Source organism: Triturus cristatus, chromosome 4_1 (assembly GCF_964204655.1).
Source record: "Triturus cristatus chromosome 4_1, aTriCri1.1, whole genome shotgun sequence".
Classification (NCBI taxonomy): domain Eukaryota; kingdom Metazoa; phylum Chordata; class Amphibia; order Caudata; family Salamandridae; genus Triturus; species Triturus cristatus.
The window spans coordinates 1,347,414,904-1,347,441,674 of record NC_140585.1 but is presented as its reverse complement, the minus strand read 5'-3'; the positions used below and the strand labels follow the sequence as shown (position 1 = coordinate 1,347,441,674).

At 38.8% G+C, this 26,771-nt stretch overlaps 1 protein-coding gene across 2 annotated transcripts in view; it reads right to left on the bottom strand.

Annotated features, from left to right (window-relative positions):
• The window catches only part of LOC146856657 (lactoperoxidase-like), a 1,363,087-nt gene that overhangs the window by 1,083,581 nt on the left and 252,735 nt on the right, over nucleotides 1–26,771 (bottom strand). For both annotated transcript variants that reach the window (XM_085654837.1, XM_085654836.1), the window contains exon 4: nucleotides 1,396–1,434. In XM_085654837.1, the coding sequence (XP_085510963.1) occupies nucleotides 1,396–1,434 (39 nt within the window). The remainder of the gene's footprint in view (nucleotides 1–1,395; nucleotides 1,435–26,771) is intronic.

Sequence of the window (26,771 nt, the reverse complement as noted above, 5' to 3'; positions counted from 1 at the left end):
TCTCCCAGCCAGCAATTAGCCTTGAATAGGAGTGACCGGATGTGAAATGCCTTCCAGGAGAAAACAATAGACTGTCCTTAATGGGCAGAGATGTCTCCTCTGAATTTAACAAAATATGTGGTTTGGGGGCTGTGGGCATTCTTTATGACATTATAGTGTCAAATCCTGAAAGCCTATGTCCTACCAGACTGCTGTCTCTGGATTTATTGTGTGTACAGTGGCTGCCTTAAACTGTATTTTAGTATTAGATATGGGAGGACACTGAGATTAACATTACACACTCCCCATGCCCCAGCCTTCAGAGGCCAAGTTTAGTGTGGCCAAAGACTTTCACCACCTTCAAAATGCCTAAAGTGGGTAGGGATGGCCCTGCAAACATTTACCCCATTGGTTATGGTGGGCCAAGGAGTTATTCACACCCACTAGCTTGGGCCACGCATAAATCTGGCACCTCCAGGCACCCCCTTCAGAACACTTTCTGGACTTGAGGAAGATCAGAAGAGGACTAAAACTGAAGTTTGTGACCTGAGAGAAGCTCTGAAGGACAGGACCTGCTCTCTCTTGTACCAATAACAAAGAATCGGACTCCAAAGGTAAGTTGGCTGACCTCCTGTGTAAGTACAGGGCCATGAAAGCTACAAGAGGCCTTTTCCGAAAAGTATCCTGCTTACTAGTGGCAATTAGACTTGGACTGTACCCCAGTGCTGGCCTATGCCCGACACCCTGTGAATTTCTAAGCTCCTCCCTTCAGGTCCTGGGGAGCATTAGTGCACTTCTGTGGTGAATTAGGACCTAAAATAATAAATTGGAAGATACAATCTTTTACTGGGACAAATCTGGTTGGTGTAACCAACCTGCGCTTCATCACAGTCAGCCTTAAATTGCACCTAGGTCCCAGTCTACTGCGACTATTGACTATCATTGGTTTTTTATGCTTTTTGCCGCTATTTCTTCTTAAACCTGAAACAAATCATAGCTCCGGTTCCTGTTATTGGATTTTTGTCATTATGTTTATTAAATGTTATTCTATTATTCTAACTGAGGTTGGAATTTTTAAAGTTTTGCATTTTGACTTTATTACTATTTTGGTAATGCATTAACACTTTACACTTTCCCTAAAATTAAGCTTATCTGCTCTGTGCTGTAGCTACCAGGGGGCTGAGATCCATTAACTTACTTTAACCCTGACACCGGTTGTAACTTTTCCTTGAGGTACGTAGTGACCCACTCCAAAAAATAATCTAATTTTTACAAAGATATAGACTAGCATGAGCAGTGCATGACAGCAGTAAGAGAGTATGCTCATATTGCAATGAGCTATTGAACATTGTAGGTCGTGAAGACTCACTTGTAGCCCATCAGCAAGCCACACAAAGTTGCAATGTGTGTTCTTACCTTAAAGTGGGACCTTCAGAGGATGGTCTTGAGAGTTTGCTGAAAAAGAAAAAAAACAAAAAACACAATTAGCTCCTTAAATTAAATATAAAAAGTACAATTAATTGTTGAAATAGCAACATTTGTTGCAACCCTCATCATAAATGAGAATGACTACTAACCGTATTGATCATATCATTCTCTATGACTGGTGTTTATCAATGTCTCATCAGCCTTGTTGTTGCACTTTGGTGTAATTACCCAGGTTTGGCTTCCCCGTTGTACAATAGCTTTAGGGCTCTTTAGCAAGTGCCTGAAGCTTTATATTCCCTATATCTACACCCACCCTTGTTCTCAGAGCTGTTTCCCAGAATGCAACACTTCACTTTCCAAACCTGTCAAATGTGTCATGTCAGGGTATTTTTTTGGCTGGGAATTGGACGGAGGGAGCCTTTTGGAGCACCGCAGCTTAAGCTTCTGCTGGCGTTCGGGCTTCCCCTCACCTCTGACTGTGTTTCATTATTGGAGGGCAGACTAGCAGCTACAGCGGATTCTGGAGCTTCCAGCTTCCTTGAGTGTGCCGGTGATGTCTCTCTGTAATAAAGGAGGAAGGAGGTAAAGGAGGCGAGGAAAAGGGGAGAAAACTGAGCTATTATGTTCCTTGTGACTGTTGTGCAGAGACAGGAGGAGAGAGGAACAAAGGGAAAAAAGGGAGGAAGGAGAAACAAAAGGAGTAAGAAGAGGAAGTAAGGAAGTAAGTAAGAAAATAGCAGTTATCTGTTGTAGATCGATCATGACTTTTATTCACCAGCATTGCTGGTGTTTTTTTTTTCTTTTCTACAAGCACTGACTACATCTACTGCTGGTATATATATTTTTTTTTTCTTCCCCCCTTTTTTTGATTTCTCTCTCTCCTCCCACTCTCTCCTATTTGTTAATATGAGCTGCATCCTATTGCAACAGCTTCATACTAAAACTGCTTCACCTGTTCCTCCTGTTCCCCCTAAATAACGCAAGATGGCCTCCCAAAGCAGAGTAGCTGGATGGCAAGATAAATAGATGAGGCCCCTTGCAGCTGCTACTGTTTTCCCTTATCAGCAGCGCCAGCCACTGGTTGAGGAGGAGAAGGGAAAGCTGGTGGTTCATCCCTGCATACGTTGCACAAGCCAAGCACGGTGGAGAACCTAGCCGAGACGATTCATACTGCCTCTCTAATCTCTACTGGCTCAGAGAACTCAACTCCTTCCTCAGCTTCAGCTGTGTTGACGCCAGATCGGGAGCTCGATAAAAATAGAGTCGACCTCCTCAAAAAAGCGAAGACTTTTCCTTTGTTTCAAAATCCTGGTCTCAAGTCTGCCAGATCTGCACGGGCTGTCGCAGGGCAAGTTGACAGTAGCTGGGCCAACGCTGTTGTCACTGTCAGGGTGCGACTCTAATCAACAGAAGAAGCTACATTTCGGTGCTCCATCTGATTCAACTGTTCCTGAAAGCCTGGATGATGCTTCCCCCGGACTCTCCGTTATTCAAAGCTCCTCCCCTTGCTTTCCTTGCTCCAGCTCTCAAGTATTTGCTATGCAGGAACCTAAGCCTTCTGCACAAGCACTTCGTTCTGAAATTTCCAGTAGGCCACAGGAACTTCTGCCAGAATCTGGTAAAAAGGTTTTAGATACAATCTTGGTGGAGATCCATGGCCTAAAGGTACAGCAAGCTTTAGACACCGAGCTAAGCAATCAAAGACTCAGTAAGATGGAAGAAACTCTGCTGGCACTTCCAAAACAGCTGCAGGTGGCGGAGCAAAGAATCTCAGAGATTGAAGACAAATTGGAGCTTCTGCAATCTAGTTCCATATCGGAATCTGCAAAAATCACGGACCTGGAGCTAAAACTTGAATCATTGGAGAACCATGAACATGGCTCTAATCTTCAATTCACCGAAATCCACAAAAGGAAGTAAGTCCCAAGATCAAATACAGTCAGTTCCTCAATTTATCAATAATTGGATTAAAGTTCAAATATTACCATTTGCTCCCGAGGATTTGATAATTATGCGAGCACATAGAGTTCCTTTTCATCAGTCACCTTGGGCTAAATACCCGCAAACTATCCTTATTAATTTCTTAGACTATCGGATCAAGGAGCAAATTCTCACGAGTGCAATCGAGTAGAAAACATTACCAGTCCTGCAAAACGTCTCCCTGAACATTTTTTGAGATCTATCCGTGACATCAGCAAGGCGCAGGAAGACGTTTCAACAACTAGGCTTTGAGTTTAGATCCATTGGTGCTCAATACTCTTTGGTCCAATCAACAAAACTCCAAGTTCTTTAGAAGCCAATTTAAGATCTTTAATATTCTTTCTGAAGCTCAAGACTTGTTGAAGTCAATTGGAACCTAAAGATGTATTTATGATCTGTACCAATCTTTCTTTTTTGTGTGTCTTCTTTAGTCGCTATTTCTTTTCTGCAGGGTTCTGCGGGGGTAATGGGGGGGATGGTTGGGGGAGACAATTCTGACAGGACAGAATGCAATTCCATGGCATACTTCAGATAGGGATCCCACGTGGCATGGTGCAAGGGGATCACCTGCCACGTGGATGGGTAGGGCGGGTTGGGGGGAGGGGTTGGCTCGGGGTAGCAGTCAAAAATGAGTGGATCAAAGTCTGTTGTGGTTTATACAGAAGTGATATTTTTAATTTCTGTTTGTATTATCTAAAGCTCATATGTTTCTCGTGCTAAAGAAAAAAGGTGTCATTCGGATAACAAATGGGTAGTATCAAAATAATTCTGTGTAATGCAAATGGATTGTTGAATGTTAGAAAAGCAAATACTATGCTGACTTGGCTACTTTCCTTTTCCCCACAGGTGTTGTATTTGCAAGAAACTCATTTTAGGTCAAATTCACCTAAATTGGCCCTACCTAAGGGGTAATATCAAGCCTATTTTGCTTCTGCTAATGTGTCTGCTCGGGGGTGGCAATTATATTCGCTAACAATTGTAACTGTGAAGTACTAAAAATCAGTTGCGATGTTCAAGGCAGATGGATTAAACAAAAGATTAATTGGAGAGGTGTAGTGTTCGATCTTTTGAATTACTATGGATCAATTTTTGATGATATGTCGGCTCTGGCTCAGATCTATGACCTATTGGTGGGTTCTGCGTGTTCTATAATTTGGGGGGGGTTTTAATTTTATTCAAGATTTTCGTTTAAAAACTTCAAATCCAGCCAAGAAGCAACTAAAACCTAAAACAACTAAAAGGATAAATAGGATGAAGCAAGATTTTGCCCTGCTGGATCCCTGGTGTCAAAGTCATCCAGGGAAAGCACACTATAAGTGTTTTTCCTCCAGGTATAAGACCGCCTCTCGTATAGATTTCTGTTTGATTGGTAATCTGCTTTCCAGAGGAGAGTCGGATATTATTGCCAACTCTTTTTCCGATCACTCAGCTATCTCATTTCACATCCAGATGGATCTAACACGGTCGACTCAGCAAGCGGTGGTATTTTGATAAATCCCTTCTGAAAGACGTAGAATGGATTGCGGTAATGCAGTCTTTTATTAAGCATTTTCTCAAAGTTAATGAGTATACAGCCTCAGTACTCTTGGTGTGGGAGGCTTTTAAAGCAGCCTTCAGAGATCAGGTAATAGCTTATACATCTGGGCTGAATAAGCTGCATTCCCAAGAGATAGTGGCACTACAGCTGACAGTGGAAAAGGCTACAGAGAATTTAAATATGTCCAGGTCCAAGCCTAAAAAAGCAGCCTCCCTTGAAGGTTTGGCAAAAGCTGAAGATAAGCTGAGACAATTTTTCAATTTACAGGCAATCAAGGGGAGCAAGGCTTATAAGCAAAAACTATATGAGGAAAGCCAATTTATAGGACAACATCTGGCCTGGGCTACAAAAATCCAGAATAGCCATAATATAGTCTCCCAGATTAGAGATCCACTCACGGGCACAGTTGTAGATTCAAGAGATGAAAGAGCTGGGGTCTTTTCACAATATTTCAGAAATATCTACGAGGAGTCACAGGAAATCACTTTAGCTTCACTTACACAATATTTCAAATCTATAGAATTGCCCTCTTTCTTGAAAGAGCATGAGTAAACCTGTCTCAGAAAGCGATATAGTGAAATCTATAGCTAACGCAAAAGCTCCAGGCAACGACGGCATTCCTGTCGAAGTTTTTAAGACTTTTGAGCACTTACTTCTGCCTTTTCTTACCAAGCTCTATAACTTGATAAAAAATGGTGAACCTGCATCTAAAATTTTTAAATAAGCAGTCGTGGTGTATTTCCTTGAGAAAGATAAGGATCCTACTGTTACCAGTTCATTTTGCCAATAAGTTTACTAAACATAGATTATAAAACATTCATTTGGGCAGTAAGGCTGGCCCCACTCCCACATCATGTGGTTCAGCGGGATCAGACAGATTTTATACCCCATAGATCTATAGCCACTAATACACATTTTTTGACCCAAGCAACTGACTACCTGTCAGCCAAGAAGGTCAAGGCAGCGATCCTTATGCTTGATGCAGAAAAAGCATTTGATCTTGTTGACTGGCAGGCTTTGTTTTTTATTTTGCCAACGTTCGGTTTTCTCATAAACTGGTCAAAATGTTAAAAGAACTTTATAAGGCCTCAGAGGCAAAGATTTTGATTAATAGGAAAGAGGCAGGTGTAGTTAAGATCCGGCGTGGGACTAGACAGGGATGCCCATTGTCCTCTCTTCTATTTTCGCTTTTTATATAACCTTTGGCAATAAAGATCCATATCAATGTCCCGGATAGTGCTACCTGTTGTGGCCATGCCAAAGATTACGTTATTTGCAATTGACATTATTCTTTATCTTTCATTAGAGCCAGCCAATTTTTGCAAAGCATTTGATGACATACTTGCTTTTACCCAAATTGGGGGGGGTTATAGGTTGAATCAAGCTAAGACTGAGGCACTGTGGTTTAATACTCTCCCTGCATCATTGCCTTTTCTTCCCCCACAGTCAGCTTTGAAACCTATTAGATACTTAGGCCTATTTGTGACCAAAAAATACGACCAACTATTTACAATAAATTACGGAAAGACAATCACCAAAGTGAAGAGTTTATTAGATAGATGGTTTCTTCGTCCTTTAACTTTAATCAGCCACTTTTCTTTGGTTAAGTTGTCTATTCTTCCATTATTTTTATTTTTGTTTATTCGCTTCCCTATTAAAATTCCTAATTTTTGCGAGGTTCATAAAATAATTTGGAGTTTTAGCTGGGCAAAGAAACAGCCCAGAACATCATTAGCATTTCTACAATTAGATGCAACTCAGGGAGGGATCGCTCTCTCTAATTTTGAGCTGTACTATCAGACAGCACTACTGAATCTTTTGGTTCAATTACCAATGATAGAATCGAAATTTGACAATATTATGTTAAATACCATGCTGATCGAGACAGCAATTCAATTACCTGTATTTCTTCATACCCCAAAAATGCCCAAAAAATCGAAATCCAAGACAAAATCGGAATAAGCCTGTCGTGTCCAAACATTTTTTAAAACATATAATATTCCTAGTTATCATTTTTATTCTAAAACTGGTGAATGTCTGCCTTTTGGTCTACAGCTTTCACGGGAACTCTCCAATTATGGAATATTCGGGGGATTTTTTTTAACATCTCAAATTTGATTACCCATGAGATGCTTTCCCAACAGCTGGGTGTCAGGGTCACTGTTCTTTCATTTAGCTTTAATCAAATTTCTAACTTTTTGAAAAACGAATTATGTAATGACCAATAATCTAGCCTCTCGGATTTTAAACCAATTATATGTTCAGGACTTAAGCGTCATTGGCAATTTTTATTCTTGCTTAGCACAACTCGGCGAACAGAAAGTAATTGATAACTTTTTAGCTAAAGTTTTTTAAGAGAAACGAGATGCAATGTTAGCAAAAAGGAATGTCAGTCAGTATGTGAAGCAGGCCATAGAGCCCCAGCGAGCAGCCAACTATAAAAGAATGGCCTTCTTGTCAAGATGGCTAACTTATTACATACCGAAAAAACTGTATAAGTTGTTTCCGACTTCCTCTAAGTATTGCTTTAGATGCGAGGATCTAGAGATAGGGTCTTGGACCCACATCTTTTGTAATTGTCATAAACTACAGCAATTTTGGTCAGACGTATTAAAAAGGATCAATCAATCACTAGCGCTGGCAGTTCGTATTATTCCCTCTCTTAAATTAGTTCTTTTGGGGTTTTCTTCAGAAGTTCAGCACTTGTCAAAACACCAGCGATATTTTTGCTCTATTGCTGTTGCAGTGGCCAGAACCCTGATCCCACAGATTTTTAAATCTAATAAGATACCTTCGATTCAGCATTGGCAAGAAAAGATGAATAAGACTCATATTTGGGAAGAAGTATACAGTAAATACATAGGGTCCCTTCGTAGATTTATGGCGACTTGATCAGGGTTCTCTAATAATTCATTTTAGGACTATAATTAGGCTGCAATGGAAGTTAAGTTCTTATATTAATGGTACGTCAGTGCTTGATTTAAAGATGATGTGAAATAATTTGCTGCTATCGATATATAAACAATGTTATTGGTTGTTTTATTGATATTTGTGATATTTGCACTATATTTGGCATTCCGTTATCAGTACTGGACTTGTATTTTTTTTGCATCAACTGTACTTTAGTGTTGGATCTAAAGATGATGTAAATTAATTTGCTGCTATCAAAGTAATCAATTTTGGCTGCTGCTCTTCTTCATTTTGGCGATATTTACACTTTATCTTAGATTTCATGATCAATAAATTTTTTTAAAGCACACAAGAAAAAGAAGGCAACTTATCAGAATTCCTGTTGATGGTACGATAGTGACTGCCGGCAGGTAAGAGCCCTCCTAGGGAAGGCCATTAAAGGAGGGGACTTAGCCGCAGTACGTGCTGCTAGACAGGCATACAAAAACTCTATGGCTAAAGCAAAATGTTCCTGGGATGAAAAGAGATGGCAGGACTTGAAAGAGGCCATCAATAAGAAAGATAGTTAGCACTTCTGGGCCATTATTAAGTGGGACAGAGATTGTATTCCTGATTCCCCAACTAATCACGTTTCCCAGGAAGAGTGGGTAAGACACTTTGGATCACAATATGCATGTAGCACTTTGGAGTCGACAGTGGGTGAGACAAACTGTGTATTTTTTGTAGATGAGACTTTCACTATTAATGATGTTGAAGTAGCCCTTTGTGCAGTCGTTGGAGGGAGAGCCCCCGGCCAAGATGGTATTCCCGCTTATGCGTTTTTACACGACAAAGTCAAATGGGGAAAATACATCTTATTATTGGTTAACGCAATTGCGCGAGGAGCTCCCATACCGGACTCCTGGAAAGGGGCCGAAATAATCCCCATGTATAAGAAAGGTGAAAAATCCTTGCTGGGTAATTATCGTCCCATCAGTCTGATTAACTCACTACAAACTCCCACTTCTTTAGGGGAGTTGAAGATATTTTTGGGCTTCACACTTAAAATGGGGGTAGTGCATAAACCAACCTTGCTATCCTACTGGTCTACTCGCACGGTTTGGCTAACTCCCATCTACGCACCATACATGGGCAGAGATCGTTTTTTTCTATTGCAGCGCATGCTTCATTTCAATGACAATTCTGCTGCATTGCCCCGGGGCCATCCAGACCTTGACAGGTTGTGACATTTTGCTGATAAAATTCCTGCAACACCAAAAAAGGAGCGACCATGTTGTCGTTGTAAAGTGTGCTCAATGCAGGAAAAGAGGCAGGAGACTCATGTTTACTGTCCTCAGTGCCCAAGTAAGCCTGCCTTCCGTTTTCTAACTTCCTTTATGTTGTATCAAACTAAAGCAAAATACTGGGAAATTGACTGAGGTGGAGCTGCCAATAGGTAAACCTTTCAATTGGTGTGAATGGATACCTACTGTATGTGGGCCACTCGTTCACTACGCAACCAGCGGCAGAAAATGTGTTCCTCTACTTCAGGAAATCATGGACTTCTCAACACCTTTATCTGCTTTGAGAACGTGGTAGTTGTGCTGTTCGCCAATTGACAAGTGCATTATAGTCCCCACACTGCACATACTGGTGGACAGAACATCCACCACGTTATCACGAAGTACCCCTGTTTCACATTCAACCGTTCTTCATAGTTTATGATGTTCGCTTTAGAAAGCTTTTGAAAATTTCCAGCATGTTAGCCTTAGTTTCAAAGGTAGATATGCTCTCTCTGCTCGAAGAACGGCTTTGCTGCATACTTGGGCACTCCCCAACTTGGATCCACAAACTGGAAGGAGTTGGATTTAGCACAGTGAGAGCATTGATAGCACGTGTCAGAAATGTTTTCTCAAGCTTCAAGTAGCTAGAGATGGAAGGCATTAGTATAGGGTGTCTTGACAAATAGACAGGATTAGTCAGGATTCTGATAAGGACAGACACACAAATGGGTTAGGACAGCATACGGTAGGTACGCTTTCCGAGGAATATTGCAAAGGTAGAAGGCAGTTAGTAAAGGTAGTATAGATACACGTCATGACTTCATCTTTACCCATGGGTTCAAATCCAGTGCTGCCACACTGACACTGAATTTACTATAGTACTTATGGATCAATGCTGCTTGCCATGCTCATCCTCCGTTAGAACTTACTAGATGGTCAGTTTACTGTATGATAAGTGCATTACAGTCACTGCACATAAGGGTGGATTGGACATATGCTACGTTGTCACAGACTACCCGTGTTTCACATTCATCCGTTCTTCATAGTTTATAATGTTATCTTTAGAAAGCTTTTGAAAACTTCCAGCATGTTTGCCTTCGTTTCAAAGGTAGATATGTTCGCACAGTTTGAGATATGGCCTACAAGGGTACTCGGACCCCCCCCAACTTCCAACTGGAAGGAGTTGGATTTATCACAGTGAGTGCGCTAAAGGCGCATGAAAAACATGTCTTCCTGAGTCTCATGTTGCTGTCATGGGAGCCATTAGTAAAGGTTCACTCGGCATGCATTCGTAAGGTTCAGGAAGAAGGGGGGCCTTTACAGGTGGTAAAATGTAGTCAAACTCATTATGTCTTGTGGCATATGAATGTGATGGCCCCTTGCATGGTGGCAGTATGTTTATGTGAGTTCAAGTGATCTGGTTGATTGGGCCAGTGGCTGGCGGCATGGAAGTCTTGTGTGTGGTGCGTGAATGGCATGTGAATGGACCATAAATTGGTTGGAGCTTTGAAGTGGCTTTATGGCTTCCCTTCAGAAGGCTTGGCTTAAATATGTATATACTTTGATAAGTATTTGTGCTTTGAAGCCAGCGTTTCTGGAGGTGCTAAAACCAACCAGTGTAAGTGGTGGATTAGCTTTATCAAATTAGTGTTAGAGGTATATTTGTGGCGGTTTAATGGCCATTTGTAAGACTTTTTTTGTCAATATGGGTAGCAGGGGATTTTGTGTCCTAGCTCAGTCGTCAATCAGGCAAACCTTCACATTTTATAATAATAGACAAGGAGAGAAGTTCAAGGGTGAATGACTTGCGTGGCTATCACTGTTTTTTTTTTTACCCAACATCCCCTGCAAACCTCAAATTTTTGTGTGGGAAAGTTGTGGGATCAACGGGCTGACACAATTCCTACCACCCAGCGTTCCCCCAGGTCTCCTGATAAAAATGGTGCCAGACGCTTTCATTTGCAGCACATTTTTCCCATTTTCCCACCCAAAAACTAAATGTTGCTGTATTTTGGCTAATTTCTGGGTCCTCTCCAGGGAAGTCCACAAACCCTGGGTACCTTTAGAATCCCCATGATGTTGGAAGAAAAGGACGCAAATTTGGAATGGATACCTTATGTTACAGGGGCCTAAGCGCGAACTACCCCAAATAGCAAAAAAAGGGCTCAGCATGGAGGCCCAGCAGTTAAGGGGTTAAAAAAGATTTGCATTCTGAACAACTAAATACAGAATTTTAGATACTACTAGAATATTTATTCTATAGTAAATATTTTTCCAGCACAAACATCAACTCACCATGTGTGCTTTAAGCTCATTAAACTTATCTCAGCCGCAACCCTTCCTTCAAACAAAAGGAGAACCTTGCATGCCATGGAAAGAATGGAAGGAATATTTTTGTAAATATATATTTATATATCGCTCCTTCACACCGACAAGAGCGCGGCACACTAAGGGCGGGTGCTTCAAATGCGGCGGTGCCCCGCAATATCCATTATCGCTCCCAAATTCCTCCTAATAATACAAAAAGGAATCTCGAGCACTCCCGAGGGGGGGGGGGGTAGTTTTCGCAGCCTCGTTTATTTAGGCAAAAACAATAAACGCGTTTCGGAACTAGTCCTTCTTCAGTGTTACCAAATTCATCGCAGGGTGCCATTTTATAAACACATGGTCACTTTGAAAACATAGAAATACTAGAAGGGGAGGGGGTGACGGCCAGCATATCGTGAGCGCCACTTTACAAAGGTCAAATCCTTACAATTCATTAATGTTATATTTAAAAGCAAAAGAAAAGGGTTTCCTAAAAGCAAAGAAAACAGTCAATTCATTCATATGCTTTAAACACATTAACCCATATTGCTTAAAAATATTGCCGTGGATCGGCAGTTCGCAACCAATTAAATAAAGGTTGTTAAACCCCTCCCATTTACGTAGATAATAGCCGTGTATCGGCTAACTGATTCTAAGTCAAATTGCATGTCGATAAACAATAAACATTTCAAAAAAGATATCAAAAAAGATACACAACCCAAAATCATTTGCCTAAACGCCAAGTAATTCACAGAAAATCTATTGCATTGCTATACAATAATGACTACTGGAATACATACTTCTAGATCCCTAGATGTATTATTAATTCCTCTCCAGAATTTAACCCATATGGGGTTTTTGTTTGGAGATTGGTTATATATCTCAATTCCAGTCGTCTTAGTCTTGACACTCTATCCCCCCCCCTCTGGCATGTGCTGGAACACAGTCAATAGCAAAAAACTGCAAAAGATCCCTGTCACTCTTATGCTTAATGGCAAAATGCCGTGCGACAGGATAATTAAAATCTTCTTTCGCTATAGCTCGCATGTGTTCTAAAATTCTAATCTTGACATTATGAATAGTGCTGCCCACATACATGAGTCCACATGGACATTTCAAACAGTAGACAACATGTGAAGTGTGGCAAGTCAAGAATTTGGTAATGGTCCTCCCTCTTTTTAGACCTTTCACATTGTAGCTTAGTACTCTTTTGCTGAAGGCACAAGCCTTGCATTTACCGCAAGGGTAAAATCCTCTCATCTCTTTCAAGGTACCCTTTTTAGAAGGGATTGGATCTAGATGACCGTGGAGACCAAATTATCTTTGAAAGAGCATGCTTTCCTGAACGTGATCATGGGGGCCAACGGAATATCAGATCCAATCACTGGATCTGATTTTAACACATGCCAATTTCTTCTCAAGATTGTTCTTAAACTAGAAACATCATCGGAAAAAGTTATCAGCCGAAATTGACCTTCGGTTGATTTATTAGTTTGTTTTTGTTTTAGAATTTCCTCCCTAGGTAACTGTTTGACTCCTTGTAAGGTTTTCTCCAAAAGATCACTATCATAACCTCTAGCTTTAAACTGACTAAGGCTGCTCTTTGCTGCCTGATCAAAATCACATTGTCTAGAGCAATTCCGTTTTAATCTGAGGAATTCACCATAAGGTATGCCATTTTTCAACCTCTGAGGATGGCCACTGGAAGCGTGCAGGATACTATTGCCTGCCGTCGGCTTTCTGTAAAGAGCGGTTGTCAATTTTCCTTCCTTTATTTCCACTCTGAGGTTGAGGTAGTTTACTGCCAGAGAACTAATCCCTCCTGAAAAGTGTAGATTAACATCATTGCTATTTAGAATGCTGAATGTACTCTTTAGCTTTGTCGATTGAGCCCTTCCAAATTAAAAAAAGGTCATCGATGTATCGATGCCAAGACACTATCTCCTTGGTCCATTCAAGGTTATCAGTGGAGCAGGCCACCTGCTCCTCCCACCAGCCCACGAACAAGTTTGCGTAGCTGGGGGCTAAGCAGGGGCCCATCGCGGTTCCTGAGATTTGTCTATAGAGATCTCCCTGGAAGAGAAAAATTTTGTTAAATAAACAAAATTCAATCAATTCCAACAACATTCTATTATGGATGGCAAATTTCAAAGCTCTATTTCTAAGAAAATACTCAATCGCACTTAATCCTTGAGAGTGATTGATACAAGTGTAGAGACTTGTTATGTCCAACACAATCATACAATATGATGGATCTCTTTCGATGTTTTCAATATTTTGGATAAAGTTGGTGGTGTCGTTTATGTAAGATGTCAATTTCAGCACAGATTCAAATAGAAAATGATCCAAGAATCTAGACAAATTTTTGGTTAAGCTACCCATGGAGGAAACAATTGGCCTGCCTGGAGGTGTTGCCACATTTTCATGTATTTTTGGTAAATGATAAAATGTGGGTGTGATATTCCTCAAGATCTAACATTGTTTTCTCATGCCACTTTTATATATTTATATATATATATATATAGACACACACACACATGTTTTGTTATGCTATGCTATGTTTTGTTGTGTTTTGTTATGCTATGCTATGTTTTGTTGTGTTTTGTTATGCTATGCTATATTTTGTTGTGTTTTGTTATGCTATGCTGTGTTTTGTTATGTTATGCGATGCTATGTTTTCTTGTGTTTTGTTATGCTATGCTATGTTTTGTTGTGTTTTGTTATGCTATGCTTTGTTTTGTTATGTTATGCGATGCTATATTTTCTTCTGTTTTGTTATGCTATGCTATGTTTTGTTATGCTATGCTTTGTTTTGCTATGCTATGCTATGCTTTGTTTTGTTATACTATGCTTTGTTATGCTATGCGTTGTTGTGTTTTGTTTTGCTATGCTATGTTTTGTTATGGTATGCTATGCTTTGTTAAGCTACGCTATGTTTTGTTGTGTTTTGTTAAGCTACGCTATGTTTTGTTGTGTTTTGTTATGCTATGCTGGGTTTGTTGTGTTTTGTTATGCTATGCTATGTTTTGTTGTGTTTTGGTATGCTATGCTATGTTTTGTTATGCTATGTTTCGTTGTGTTTTGTTATGCTATGCTTTGTTATGCTACGTTTTGTTTTGTTATGCTAAGCTATGCTATGCTTTGTTATGCTATGCTTTTTTATGCTATGCTATGCTTTGTTTTGTTACGCTATGCTATGTTTTGTTATTCTATGCTATGTTTTGTTGTGTTTTGTTATGCTATGCTATGTTTTGTTATGCTATGCTATGTTTTGTTTTGCTATGCTATGTTTTGTTATGCTATGTTTCATTGTGTTTTGTTATGGTATGCTTTGTTATGCTATATTTTGTTTTGTTATGCTATGTTTTGTTGTGTTATGTTATGCTATGCTATGTTTTGTTATGCTATACTATGCTATGTTTTGTTATGATATGCTATGTTTTTTATGCTATTCTATGTTTTGTTGTGTTTTGTTATGTTATGCTATGTTATGCTGTGCTAAGTTTTGTTTTGTTATGCTATGCTGTTATGCCATGCTATGTTTTGTTTTGTTATGCTATGTTTTGTTGTGTTTTGTTATGCTATGCTAGGTTTTGTTGTGTTGCTATGCTTTGTTTTGTTATGCTATGCTTTGTTGTGTTTTGTTATGCTATGTTTTGTTTTGTTATGCTATGTGTTTTTATGCTATGCTATGTTTTGTTATGCTATGTTATGCTGTTATGCTATGCTATGTTATGTTTTGTTATGTTATGTTTTGTTGCGTTGTGTTATGCTATGCTGTCTTTTGTTGTGTTTTGTTATGCTATGCTATTTGTTGCTGTGTTTGGTATGCTTTGCTTTGTTTTGTTATGCTATGCTATGTTTTGTTATGTTATGCCCCATTGTGTTTTGTTATGCTATGATTTGTTATGGTATGCTATGTTCTGTTATGCAATGCTTTGTTGTGTTATGCTATGCTTTGTTTTGTTATGCTATGTCTTGGTATGCTATGCTATGTTTTCTTATGTTATGCTATGCTTTGTTTTGCTATGCTATGCTTTGTAATGCTATGCTATGTTTTGTTGCATTTTGTTATGCTATGCTGTGTTTTGTTGTGTTTTGTTATGCTATGCTATCTTGTGCTGTGTTTTGCTATGCTATGCTTTGTTTTGTTATGCTATGCTATGTTTTGCTATGCTATGTTTTGTTATGCTATGCTATGTTTTGTTTTGTTATGCTATGTTTTGTTTTGCTATGCTTTTTATGTTTTGCTATGCTATGCTATGTTTTGTTATGCTATGAGATGTTTGTTATGCTATGCTATGCTTTGTAATGCTATTCTGTGCTATGTTTTGTTTTGTAATGCTATGCTATGTTTTGTTTTGTTATGCTATACTATGTTATGCTATGTTTCGTTTTGTTATGCTATGTTTTGTTATGCTATGCTATATTTTGTTTTGTTATGCTATGCTATGTTTTGTTTTGTTTTGTTATGCTATGCTATGCTGTTTTGTTTTGTTATGCTATGTTTTGTTGTGTTTTGTTATTCTTTTTTGTATTGTTGTGCTATGCTTTGTTATGCTTTGCTATGTTTTGTTATGCTATGCTATGTTTTGTTATGCTATGCTATGCTTTGTTATGCTATGCTATGTGTTGTTGTGTTTTGCTGTGCTTTGTTTTGTTATGCTATGTTTCCTTATGCTATGCTATGTTTTGTTGTGTTTTGCTATGCTATGCTTTGTTTCGTTATGCTATGCTATGTTTTGTTGCATTTTGTTATGCTATGCTATGTTTTGCTGTGTTTTGCTATGCTATGCTTTTTGTTATGCTATGCTACGTTTTCTTGTGTTTTGCTATGCTATGCTTTGTTTTGTTATGCTATGTTTTGTTGTATTTTTTTATGCTATGTTTTGCTATGCTATGTTTTATTTTGTTACGCTATGCTGTGCTTTGTTATGCTATGTTTTGATATGCTATGTTTTGTTATGCTATGTTTTGTCATGCTATGCTATGTTTTGTTTTGCTATGCTATGTTTTGTTATGCTATGCTATGTTTTGTTGCACTTTGCTATGCTATGGTATGTTTTGTTGTGTTTTGTTATGCTGTACTATGTTTTGTTTTGTTTTGTTATGCTTCGCTGTGTTTTGTTTTGTTATGCCTTGCTATGTTTTGTTATGCTATGTTTTGTTGTGTTTTGTTATGCTATGCTTTGTTATGCTATGTTTTGTTATGCTGTGCTTTGTTATGCTAGGCTATGATTTGTTATGCTATGCTATGTTTTGTTGTATTTTGTTATTCTATGCTATGTTTTGTTATGCTATGCTATGTTTTGTTTTGTTATGCTCTGCTATGTTTTGATATGCTATGCTATGTTTTGTTATGCTATGCAATGTTTTGTTATGCAATGCAATGTTTTGTTTTGTTATGCTATGCTATGTTTTGGAATGCTATGCTATGTTGTGTTAAGCTATGCTTTGTTTTGTTATGCTATGCTATGTTTTGTTTTGTTTTGCTATTTTTTGTTAGGTTTTGTTTTGTTATGCTATGCTATTTTTTATGCAATGCTATGTTTTGTTTTGCTATGCTATGCTTTGTTATGCTATGCTTTGTTTTGTTATGCTATGCTATGTTTTGTTATGCTATGCTATGTTTTGTTTTGCTATGCTATGTTTTGTTATGGTATGCTATGCTTTGTTAAGCTACGCTATGTTTTGTTGTGTTTTGTTATGCTATGCTGGGTTTGTTGTGTTTTGTTATGCTATGCTATGTTTTGTTGTGTTTTGGTATGCTATGCTATGTTTTGTTATGCTATGTTTCGTTGTGTTTTGTTATGCTATGCTTTGTTATGCTACGTTTTGTTTTGGTATGCTAAGCTATGCTATGCTTTGTTATGCTATGCTTTTTTATGCTATGCTATGCTTTGTTTTGTTACGCTATGCTATGTTTTGTTATTCTATGCTATGTTTTGTTGTGTTTTGTTATGCTATGCTATGTTTTGTTATGCTATGCTATGTTTTGTTTTGCTATGCTATGTTTTGTTATGCTATGTTTCATTGTGTTTTGTTATGGTATGCTTTGTTATGCTATATTTTGTTTTGTAATGCTATGTTTTGTTGTGTTATGTTATGCTATGTTTTGTTATGCTATACTATGCTATGTTTTGTTATGCTATGCTATGTTTTTTATGCTATTCTATGTTTTGTTGTGTTTTGTTATGTTATGCTATGTTATGCTGTGCTAAGTTTTGTTTTGTTATGCTATGCTGTTATGCCATGCTATGTTTTGTTTTGTTATGCTATGTTTTGTTGTGTTTTGTTATGCTATGCTAGGTTTTGTTGTGTTGCTATGCTTTGTTTTGTTATGCTATGCTTTGTTGTGTTTTGTTATGCTATGTTTTGTTTTGTTATTCTATGTGTTTTTATGCTATGCTATGTTTTGTTATGCTATGTTATGCTATGCTGTTATGCTATGCTATGTTATGTTTTGTTATGTTATGTTTTGTTGCGTTGTGTTATGCTATGCTGCCTTTTGTTGTGTTTTGTTATGCTATGCTATTTGTTGCTGTGTTTTGGTATGCTATGCTTTGTTTTGTTATGCTATGCTATGTTTTGTAATGTAATGCCCCATTGTGTTTTGTTATGCTATGCTTTGTTATGGTATGCTATGTTCTGTTATGCAATGCTTTGTTGTGTTATGCTATGCTTTGTTTTGTTATGCTATGTCTTGGTATGCTATGCTATGTTTTCTTATGTTATGCTATGCTTTGTTTTGCTATGCTATGCTTTGTAATGCTATGCTATGTTTTGTTGCATTTTGTCATGCTATGCTGTGTTTTGTTGTGTTTTGTTATGCTATGCTATCTTTTGCTGTGTTTTGCTACGCTATGCTTTGTTTCGTTATGCTATGCTATGTTTTGTTGCATTTTGTTATGCTATGCTATGTTTTGCTGTGTTTTGCTATGCTATGCTTTTTGTTATGCTATGCTACGTTTTCTTGTGTTTTGCTATGCTATGCTTTGTTTTGTTATGCTATGTTTTGTTGTATTTTTTTATGCTATGTTTTGCTATGCTATGTTTTATTTTGTTACGCTATGCTGTGCTTTGTTATGCTATGTTTTGATATGCTATGTTTTGTTATGCTATGTTTTGTCATGCTATGCTATGTTTTGTTTTGCTATGCTATGTTTTGTTATGCTATGCTATGTTTTGTTGCACTTTGCTATGCTATGGTATGTTTTGTTGTGTTTTGTTATGCTGTACTATGTTTTGTTTTGTTTTGCTTCGCTGTGTTTTGTTTTGTTATGCCTTGCTATGTTTTGTTATGCTATGTTTTGTTGTGTTTTGTTATGCTATGCTTTGTTATGCTATGTTTTGTTATGCTGTGCTTTGTTATGCTAGGCTATGATTTGTTATGCTATGCTATGTTTTGTTGTATTTTGTTATTCTATGCTATGTTTTGTTATGCTATGCTATGTTTTGTTTTGTTATGCTCTGCTATGTTTTGATATGCTATGCTATGTTTTGTTATGCTATGCAATGTTTTGTTATGCAATGCAATGTTTTGTTTTGTTATGCTATGCTATGTTTTGGAATGCTATGCTATGTTGTGTTAAGCTATGCTTTGTTTTGTTATGCTATGCTATGTTTTGTTTTGTTTTGCTATTTTTTGTTAGGTTTGGTTTTGTTATGCTATGCTATTTTTTATGCAATGCTATGTTTTGTTTTGCTATGCTATGCTTTGTTATGCTATGCTTTGTTTTGTTATGCTATGCTATGTTTTGTTATGCTATGCTATGTTTTGTTTTGCTATGCTATGTTTTGTTATGGTATGCTATGCTTTGTTAAGCTACGCTATGTTTTGTTGTGTTTTGTTATGCTATGCTGGGTTTGTTGTGTTTTGTTATGCTATGCTATGTTTTGTTGTGTTTTGGTATGCTATGCTATGTTTTGTTATGCTATGTTTCGTTGTGTTTTGTTATGCTATGCTTTGTTATGCTACGTTTTGTTTTGGTATGCTAAGCTATGCTATGCTTTGTTATGCTATGCTTTTTTATGCTATGCTATGCTTTGTTTTGTTACGCTATGCTATGTTTTGTTATTCTATGCTATGTTTTGTTGTGTTTTGTTATGCTATGCTATGTTTTGTTATGCTATGCTATGTTTTGTTTTGCTATGCTATGTTTTGTTATGCTATGTTTCATTGTGTTTTGTTATGGTATGCTTTGTTATGCTATATTTTGTTTTGTAATGCTATGTTTTGTTGTGTTATGTTATGCTATGTTTTGTTATGCTATACTATGCTATGTTTTGTTATGCTATGCTATGTTTTTTATGCTATTCTATGTTTTGTTGTGTTTTGTTATGTTATGCTATGTTATGCTGTGCTAAGTTTTGTTTTGTTATGCTATGCTGTTATGCCATGCTATGTTTTGTTTTGTTATGCTATGTTTTGTTGTGTTTTGTTATGCTATGCTAGGTTTTGTTGTGTTGCTATGCTTTGTTTTGTTATGCTATGCTTTGTTGTGTTTTGTTATGCTATGTTTTGTTTTGTTATTCTATGTGTTTTTATGCTATGCTATGTTTTGTTATGCTATGTTATGCTATGCTGTTATGCTATGCTATGTTATGTTATGTTTTGTTATGTTATGTTTTGTTGCGTTGTGTTATGCTATGCTGCCTTTTGTTGTGTTTTGTTATGCTATGCTATTTGTTGCTGTGTTTTGGTATGCTATGCTTTGTTTTGTTATGCTATGCTATGTTTTGTAATGTAATGCCCCATTGTGTTTTGTTATGCTATGCTTTGTTATGGTATGCTATGTTCTGTTATGCAATGCTTTGTTGTGTTATGCTATGCTTTGTTTTGTTATGCTATGTCTTGGTATGCTATGCTATGTTTTCTTATGTTATGCTATGCTTTGTTTTGCTATGCTATGCTTTGTAATGCTATGCTATGTTTTGTTGCATTTTGTCATGCTATGCTGTGTTTTGTTGTGTTTTGTTATGCTATGCTATCTTTTGCTGTGTTTTGCTACGCTATGCTTTGTTTTGTTGTGCTATGCTATGTTTTGCTATGCTATGTTTTGTTATGCTATGCTATGTTTTGTTTCGTTATGCTATGTTTTGTTTTGCTATGCTTTTTTATGTTTTGCTATGCTATGCTATGTTTTGTTATGCTATGAGATGTTTGTTATGCTATGCTATGCTTTGTAATGCTATTCTGTGCTATGTTTTGTTTTGTAATGCTATGCTATGTTTTGTTTTGTTATGCTATACTATGTTATGCTATGTTTTGTTTTGTTATGCTATGTTTTGTTATGCTATGCTATATTTTGTTTTGTTATGCTATGCTATGTTTTGTTTTGTTATGCTATGCTATGTTATGCTGTTTTGTTTTGTTATGCTATGTTTTGTTGTGTTTTGTTATTCTTTTTTGTATGGTTATGCTATGCTTTGTTGTGTTTTGTTATGCTTTGCTATGTTTTGTTATGCTATGCTATGTTTTGTTATGCTATGCTATGCTTTGTTATGCTATGCTATGTGTTGTTGTGTTTTGCTGTGCTTTGTTTTGTTATGCTATGTTTTCTTATGCTATGCTATGTTTTGTTGTGTTTTGCTATGCTATGCTTTGTTTCGTTATGCTATGCTATGTTTTGCTGTGTTTTGCTATGCTATGCTTTTTGTTATGCTATGCTATGTTTTCTTGTGTTTTGCTATGCTATGCTTTGTTTTGTTATGCTATGTTTTGTTGTTTTTTTTATGCTATGCTATGTTTTGCTATGCTATGTTTTATTTTGTTACGCTATGCTGTGCTTTGTTATGCTATGTTTTGATATGCTATGTTTTGTTATGCTATGTTTTGTCATGCTATGCTATGTTTTGTTTTGCTATGCTATGCTATGTTTTGTTATGCTATGCTATGTGTTGTTGCACTTTGCTATGCTATGGTATGTTTTGTTGTGTTTTGTTATGCTGTACTATGTTTTGTTTTGTTTTGCTTCGCTATGTTTTGTTTTGTTATGCCATGCTATGTTTAGTTATGCTATGTTTTGTTGTGTTTTGTTATGCTATGCTTTGTTATGCTATGTTTTGTTATGCTGTGCTTTGTTATGCTAGGCTATGATTTGTTATGCTATGCTATGTTTTGTTGTATTTTGTTATGCTATGCTATGTTTTGTTATGCTATGCTATGTTTTGTTTTGTTATGCTATGCTATGTTTTGATATGCTATGCTATGTTTTGTTTTGCTATGCTATGCTATGTTTTGTTATGCTATGCTATGTTTTGTTGCACTTTGCTATGCTATGGTATGTTTTGTTGTGTTTTGTTATGCTGTACTATGTTTTGTTTTGTTTTGTTATGCTTCCCTATGTTTTGTTTTCTTATGCCATGCTATGTTTTGTTATGCTATGTTTTGTTGTGTTTTGTTATGCTATGCTTTGTTATGCTATGTTTTGTTATGCTGTGCTTTGTTATGCTAGGCTATGATATGTTATGCTATGCTATGTTTTGTAGTATTTTGTTATGCTATGCTATATTTTGTTATGCTATGCTATGTTTTGTTTTGTTATGCTATGCTATGTTTTGATATGCTATGCTATGTTTTGTTATGCTATGCAATGTTTTGTAATGGAATGCAATGTTTTGTTTTGTTATGCTATGCTATGTTTTGGAATGCTATGCTATGTTGTGTTTAGCTATGCTTTGTTTTGGTATGCTATGCTATGTTTTGTTTTGTTTTGCTATTTTTTGTTAGGTTTGGTTTTGTTATGCTATGCTATTTGTTATGCAATGCTATGTTTTGTTTTGCTATGCTATGCTTTGTTATGCTATGCTATGTTTTGTTATGCTATGCTATGTTTTGTTGTGTTTTGTTATGCTATGTTTTGTTATGCTATGCTATGTTTTGTTACGCTATGCTTTTTTGTGTTATGCTATGCTATGTTTTGCTATGCTATGCTATGTTTTGTTATGCTATGCCATGTTTTGTTTTGTTATGCTATGCTATTTTTTATGCAATGCTATGTTTTGTTTTGCTATGCTATGCTTTGTTATGCTATGCTATGTTTTGTTATGCTATGCTATGTTTTGTTTTGCTATGCTATGTTTTGTTTTGCTATGCTATGCTTTGTTAAGCTATGCTTTGTTTTGTTATGCTATGCTATGTTTTGTTCTGCTATGATATGTTTTGTTGTGTTTTGTTATGCTTTGTTTTGCTATGCTATGCTTTGTTGTGTTGTGTTTTGTTATGCTGTTTTGTTGTGGTTTGGTATGCTATGCCATGTTTTGTTTCGTTATGCTTTGCTTTGTTATGCTATGCTTTGTTCTGCTATGCTATGTTATGCTATGCTATGATTTGTTATGCTATGTTTTGTTACGCTATGCTTTTTTATGTTACGCTATGCTATGTATTGTTGAGTTTTGTTATGCTATGCTATGTTTTGTTATGCTATGCCATGTTTTGTTTTGTTACGCTATGCTATGCTTTGTTATGCTAAGTTTTGATATTCTATGTTTTTTATGGTATTCTATGTTTTGTTGTGTTTTGTTTTGTTATGCTATGCTATGTTTTGTTATGCTATGCTATGTTTTGTTATGCTATGTTTTGTTATGCTATGCTATGCTTTGTTACGCTATGCTTTTTTGTGTTATGCTATGCTATGTTTTGCTATGCTATGCTATGTTTTGTTATGCTATGCCATGTTTTGTTTTGTTACGCTATGCTATGCTTTGTTATGCTATGTTTTGATATGCTATGTTTTGTTATGCTATGTTTTGTTTTGCTATGCTATGTTTTGTTTTGCTATGCTATGCTTTGTTAAGCTATGCTTTGTTTTGTTGTGTTATGCTGTTTTGTTGTGTTTTGGTATGCTATGCCATGTTTTGTTTCATTATGCTTTGCTTTGTTATGCTATGCTTTGTTCTGCTATGCTATGTTATGCTTTGCTATGATTTGTTATGCTTTGTTTTGTTACGCTATGCTTTTTTGTGTTACGCTATGCTATGTTTTGTTGCGTTTTGTTATGCTATGTTTTGTTATGCTATGCCATGTTTTGTTTTGTTACGCTATGCTATGCTTTGTTATGCTAAGTTTTGATATGCTATGTTTTGTTTTGCTATGCTATGTTTTGTTTTGCTATGCTACGCTTTGTTAAGCTAAGCTTTGTTTTGTTATGCTATGCTATGGTATGCTTTGTTGTGTTGTGTTTTGCTATGCTCTTTTTTTTTTTTTTTTTAAACATGTTTTTTATTGCAACATTTTCAGCAAAATAACCATCGGGGCAACCGGCACCCCCTACAATCTCCGATCACATTCTTCGGTTTAGCAATGCACACAGCCATTCAGCCCACATCCCGGGGGCCGGGCGGCATATATAGACAGTTAAGCATTGTAACACAACTATCGCCTCATAGCGGTGCCTGGATCATGCCCCATGGGAGCCTCTGCTTTTCTGTCCCAACAGCTACATTCCTCATCCAACTCAATATAGCATTACCCTCCCACCTCAGGAACTCCCCCCCCCTCCCACCCCACCCCCCAACTGCTGCTGTTGTGGGCCCCTCCAGTGGTCCCTAACTCTAAGTCGTGCCATCCGTCAGGGGTTACATCTATTGTCCTCAGCCTCAAGGAACTCCGTTCTCCTCGCGCTCCCGTTCCGCCCGCTCGAGCCGGCAATCCTGCAGGGCCTGCTCGATCAGCTCCCATGCCCTTACCCACTCTAACCCCTTTTCATTGTCCGCCTTAATCGCTTGCCGCCGTCTGACTTCACTCTCGCATCTAGACCATTTTAATAACTCGGACATCCACCGCCCGATTGATGGACCCTCCCGGGACTTCCAGTGCCACGTAATCTCTCTCTGAGCCAACATAAGCCCCAAGTCAATAAATTTACTCGTCACTTTTGTCTTTGCTGTGTGAGGGAACCAGAGCAGCAGGCACGCCCCCATATCAAACTCCACCTCCCGGTCCGTTATAGTATTCAAGATCTCTCCCACCTCAGTCCAGTACGACCCAAGCTTCGGGCACCCCCACAGCATATGCTCTAGTTCAGCTCCCAGTGTGAGGCAGCGCGGGCAAGCGGCCTCCTGCACCTTAAAGTACCGGCTAATCTTTCCCGGGGTCAAATACGCCCTGTGAATGATGAAGAAGTGCACCTGCTGAAAGCGGGCATTCCCGCTACCCTTCCATGTCCTCCGCATGATGTGACTCCAGATCGTGTCCGGAATGGGTTTGCCTATGCTTTCCTCCCACCGCTCCTTTAATGCCGCAAGCGGCTCCAACCCCTCCTGCAGCAGTCTAGCCTGTAGGCATGTCACCGCCTTAATCGTTCCCGCCGCCATTGCCACGTACTGACAGGTTAGTGCCACAGAGGGCTCCTCCAGCCCCTTTCTCCAGTGTTTTTGTATTGCCGCGCTCACCGCCGCGTGCAGGAGATAACTCCCATCCGGGAGGCCAAACTGCTCCTGCAAAGCCCCGAAGGGGGCCAGCACCCCATCTATATAGAGGTCCCCCACCATCTGCAACCCCAGCTCCTCCCACTCCGCTAGCGGGGACCAGTCGCCTCCATGCGGCAGCGCCGTCAGCATCCCCAGCGGGATCTCCGGTGCATAAGGTCTCACCGTCTTTGCTCTCCGCATGCCCCTCTGCCAGCATAGCCGGAGAGTCCGCTCCTCGATGGACAAATCTCTCAGGTCTAATTTCTGTTGCATGACTATGTAAGACAGGACATGTCTCTGGATGCCCGTCCCTCGTCCCAGCTCCGGGCCCCGGAACACCCTGGCCACATTCTGTGTCAGCACTTGTAGCTGCGCCGCCAGGTAGTACAATTCAAAATCGGGGACCGCCAGTCCCCCCTCTAGTTTAGGCCGCAGCAGAACCGTCAGGGCTACCCGTCGCCGTCCCGACCCCCATAGGAAGCTGATGATCTGCGACTTCAATTCTTTAAAGATCCTCTGCGGGATCCATATCGGCAGTGTGCGGAAGTAATAGAGCAGTCGGGGCAGAGCCACCATCTTCAGCAACGCGACCCGGCCCAGCACCGAGAGCGGGAGGGCAGCCCAGAAGGCCATGCATCCCCTCAAAGCCCTTATGCAACGCCCTACATTACCGTCCAAGAGATTTTCGACATCGTGGTATATCCGGACTCCCAGGTAAGTAAAGCATTTAGCTTCCCATACCACATCCCGAGTGGGAGGGCAATATGGGACATCTGCCCGCAGCGGGAAAACGCAGGTTTTGGTCCAGTTGACCCTGAGGCCCGAGAGCTCGCCGAAGCGCGAGAGCATCTCCACAGCCCCCTCCAAGGCGTCACCGGAGTCCTCCAGGTACAGCAGGAGGTCATCCGCGTACAGGGATATATGATGTTCCTCCTCCCCACAACGAACCCCGCCGTACACCGCTCCTGTCCGCGCTTGCGCCGCCAAAGGCTCCATCGCCAAGGCGAACAACAGGGGAGATAACGAGCAACCCTGCCGTGTGCCCCTGCGTACTGGATATGCTGCGGACACGACCGCTCCCAGCCGCACCCTGGCTGTAGCAGAGGAGTAAAGGACCCGTGTCCAATGTCCGAACCCCTCCCCCAGGCCGGACTTCTCGAGCACCGCGTCGAGGTATTCCCATTCGAGGCTATCGAAAGCCTTTTCGATGTCCACGGCGAGCACTGCCGGCCGCTGTGCTGGGTCCCAGACGCTGTCCATGATACGGACCAGGCGGCGAATATTCCAGGCTGTGCTCCTGGTGGGGATAAAACCGGCTTGGTCCCCGTGAACCAATTTGGTCATGTGCGGTAATAATCTAGTGGCTAATATGCGACTCAATATTTTGTAGTGTTTTGCTATGCTCTTTTGTTGTGTTTTGGTACGCTATGCCATGTTTTGTTTTGTTATGTTATGCTTTGTTATGCTATACTATGCTATGTATTGTTATGCTGTGCTTTGTTTTGTTATGCTATGTTTTGTTATGCTATGCTATGTTTTGTTATGCTATGCTATGTTTTGCTTGTTATGCTATGCTATGTTATGCTATGATTTGTTATGCTATGTTTTGGTATGCTATGCTATGCTCTGTAATGCTATGCTATGTTTTGCTATGCTATGCTTTGTTCTGCTATGCTATGTTATGCTATGATTTGTTATGCTATGTTTTTTACGCTATGCTTTTTTGTGTTACGCTATGCTATGTTTTGTTGCGTTTTGTTATGCTATTCTATGTTTTGTTATGCTATGCCATGTTTTGTTTTGTTGCGCTATGCTATGCTTTGTTATGCTAAGTTTTGATATGCTATGTTTTGTTATGCTATGTTTTGTATTGCTATGCTATGCTATGCTTTGTTTTGCTATGCTATGCTTTGTTAAGCTATGCTTTGTTTTGTTATGCTATGCTATGGTATGCT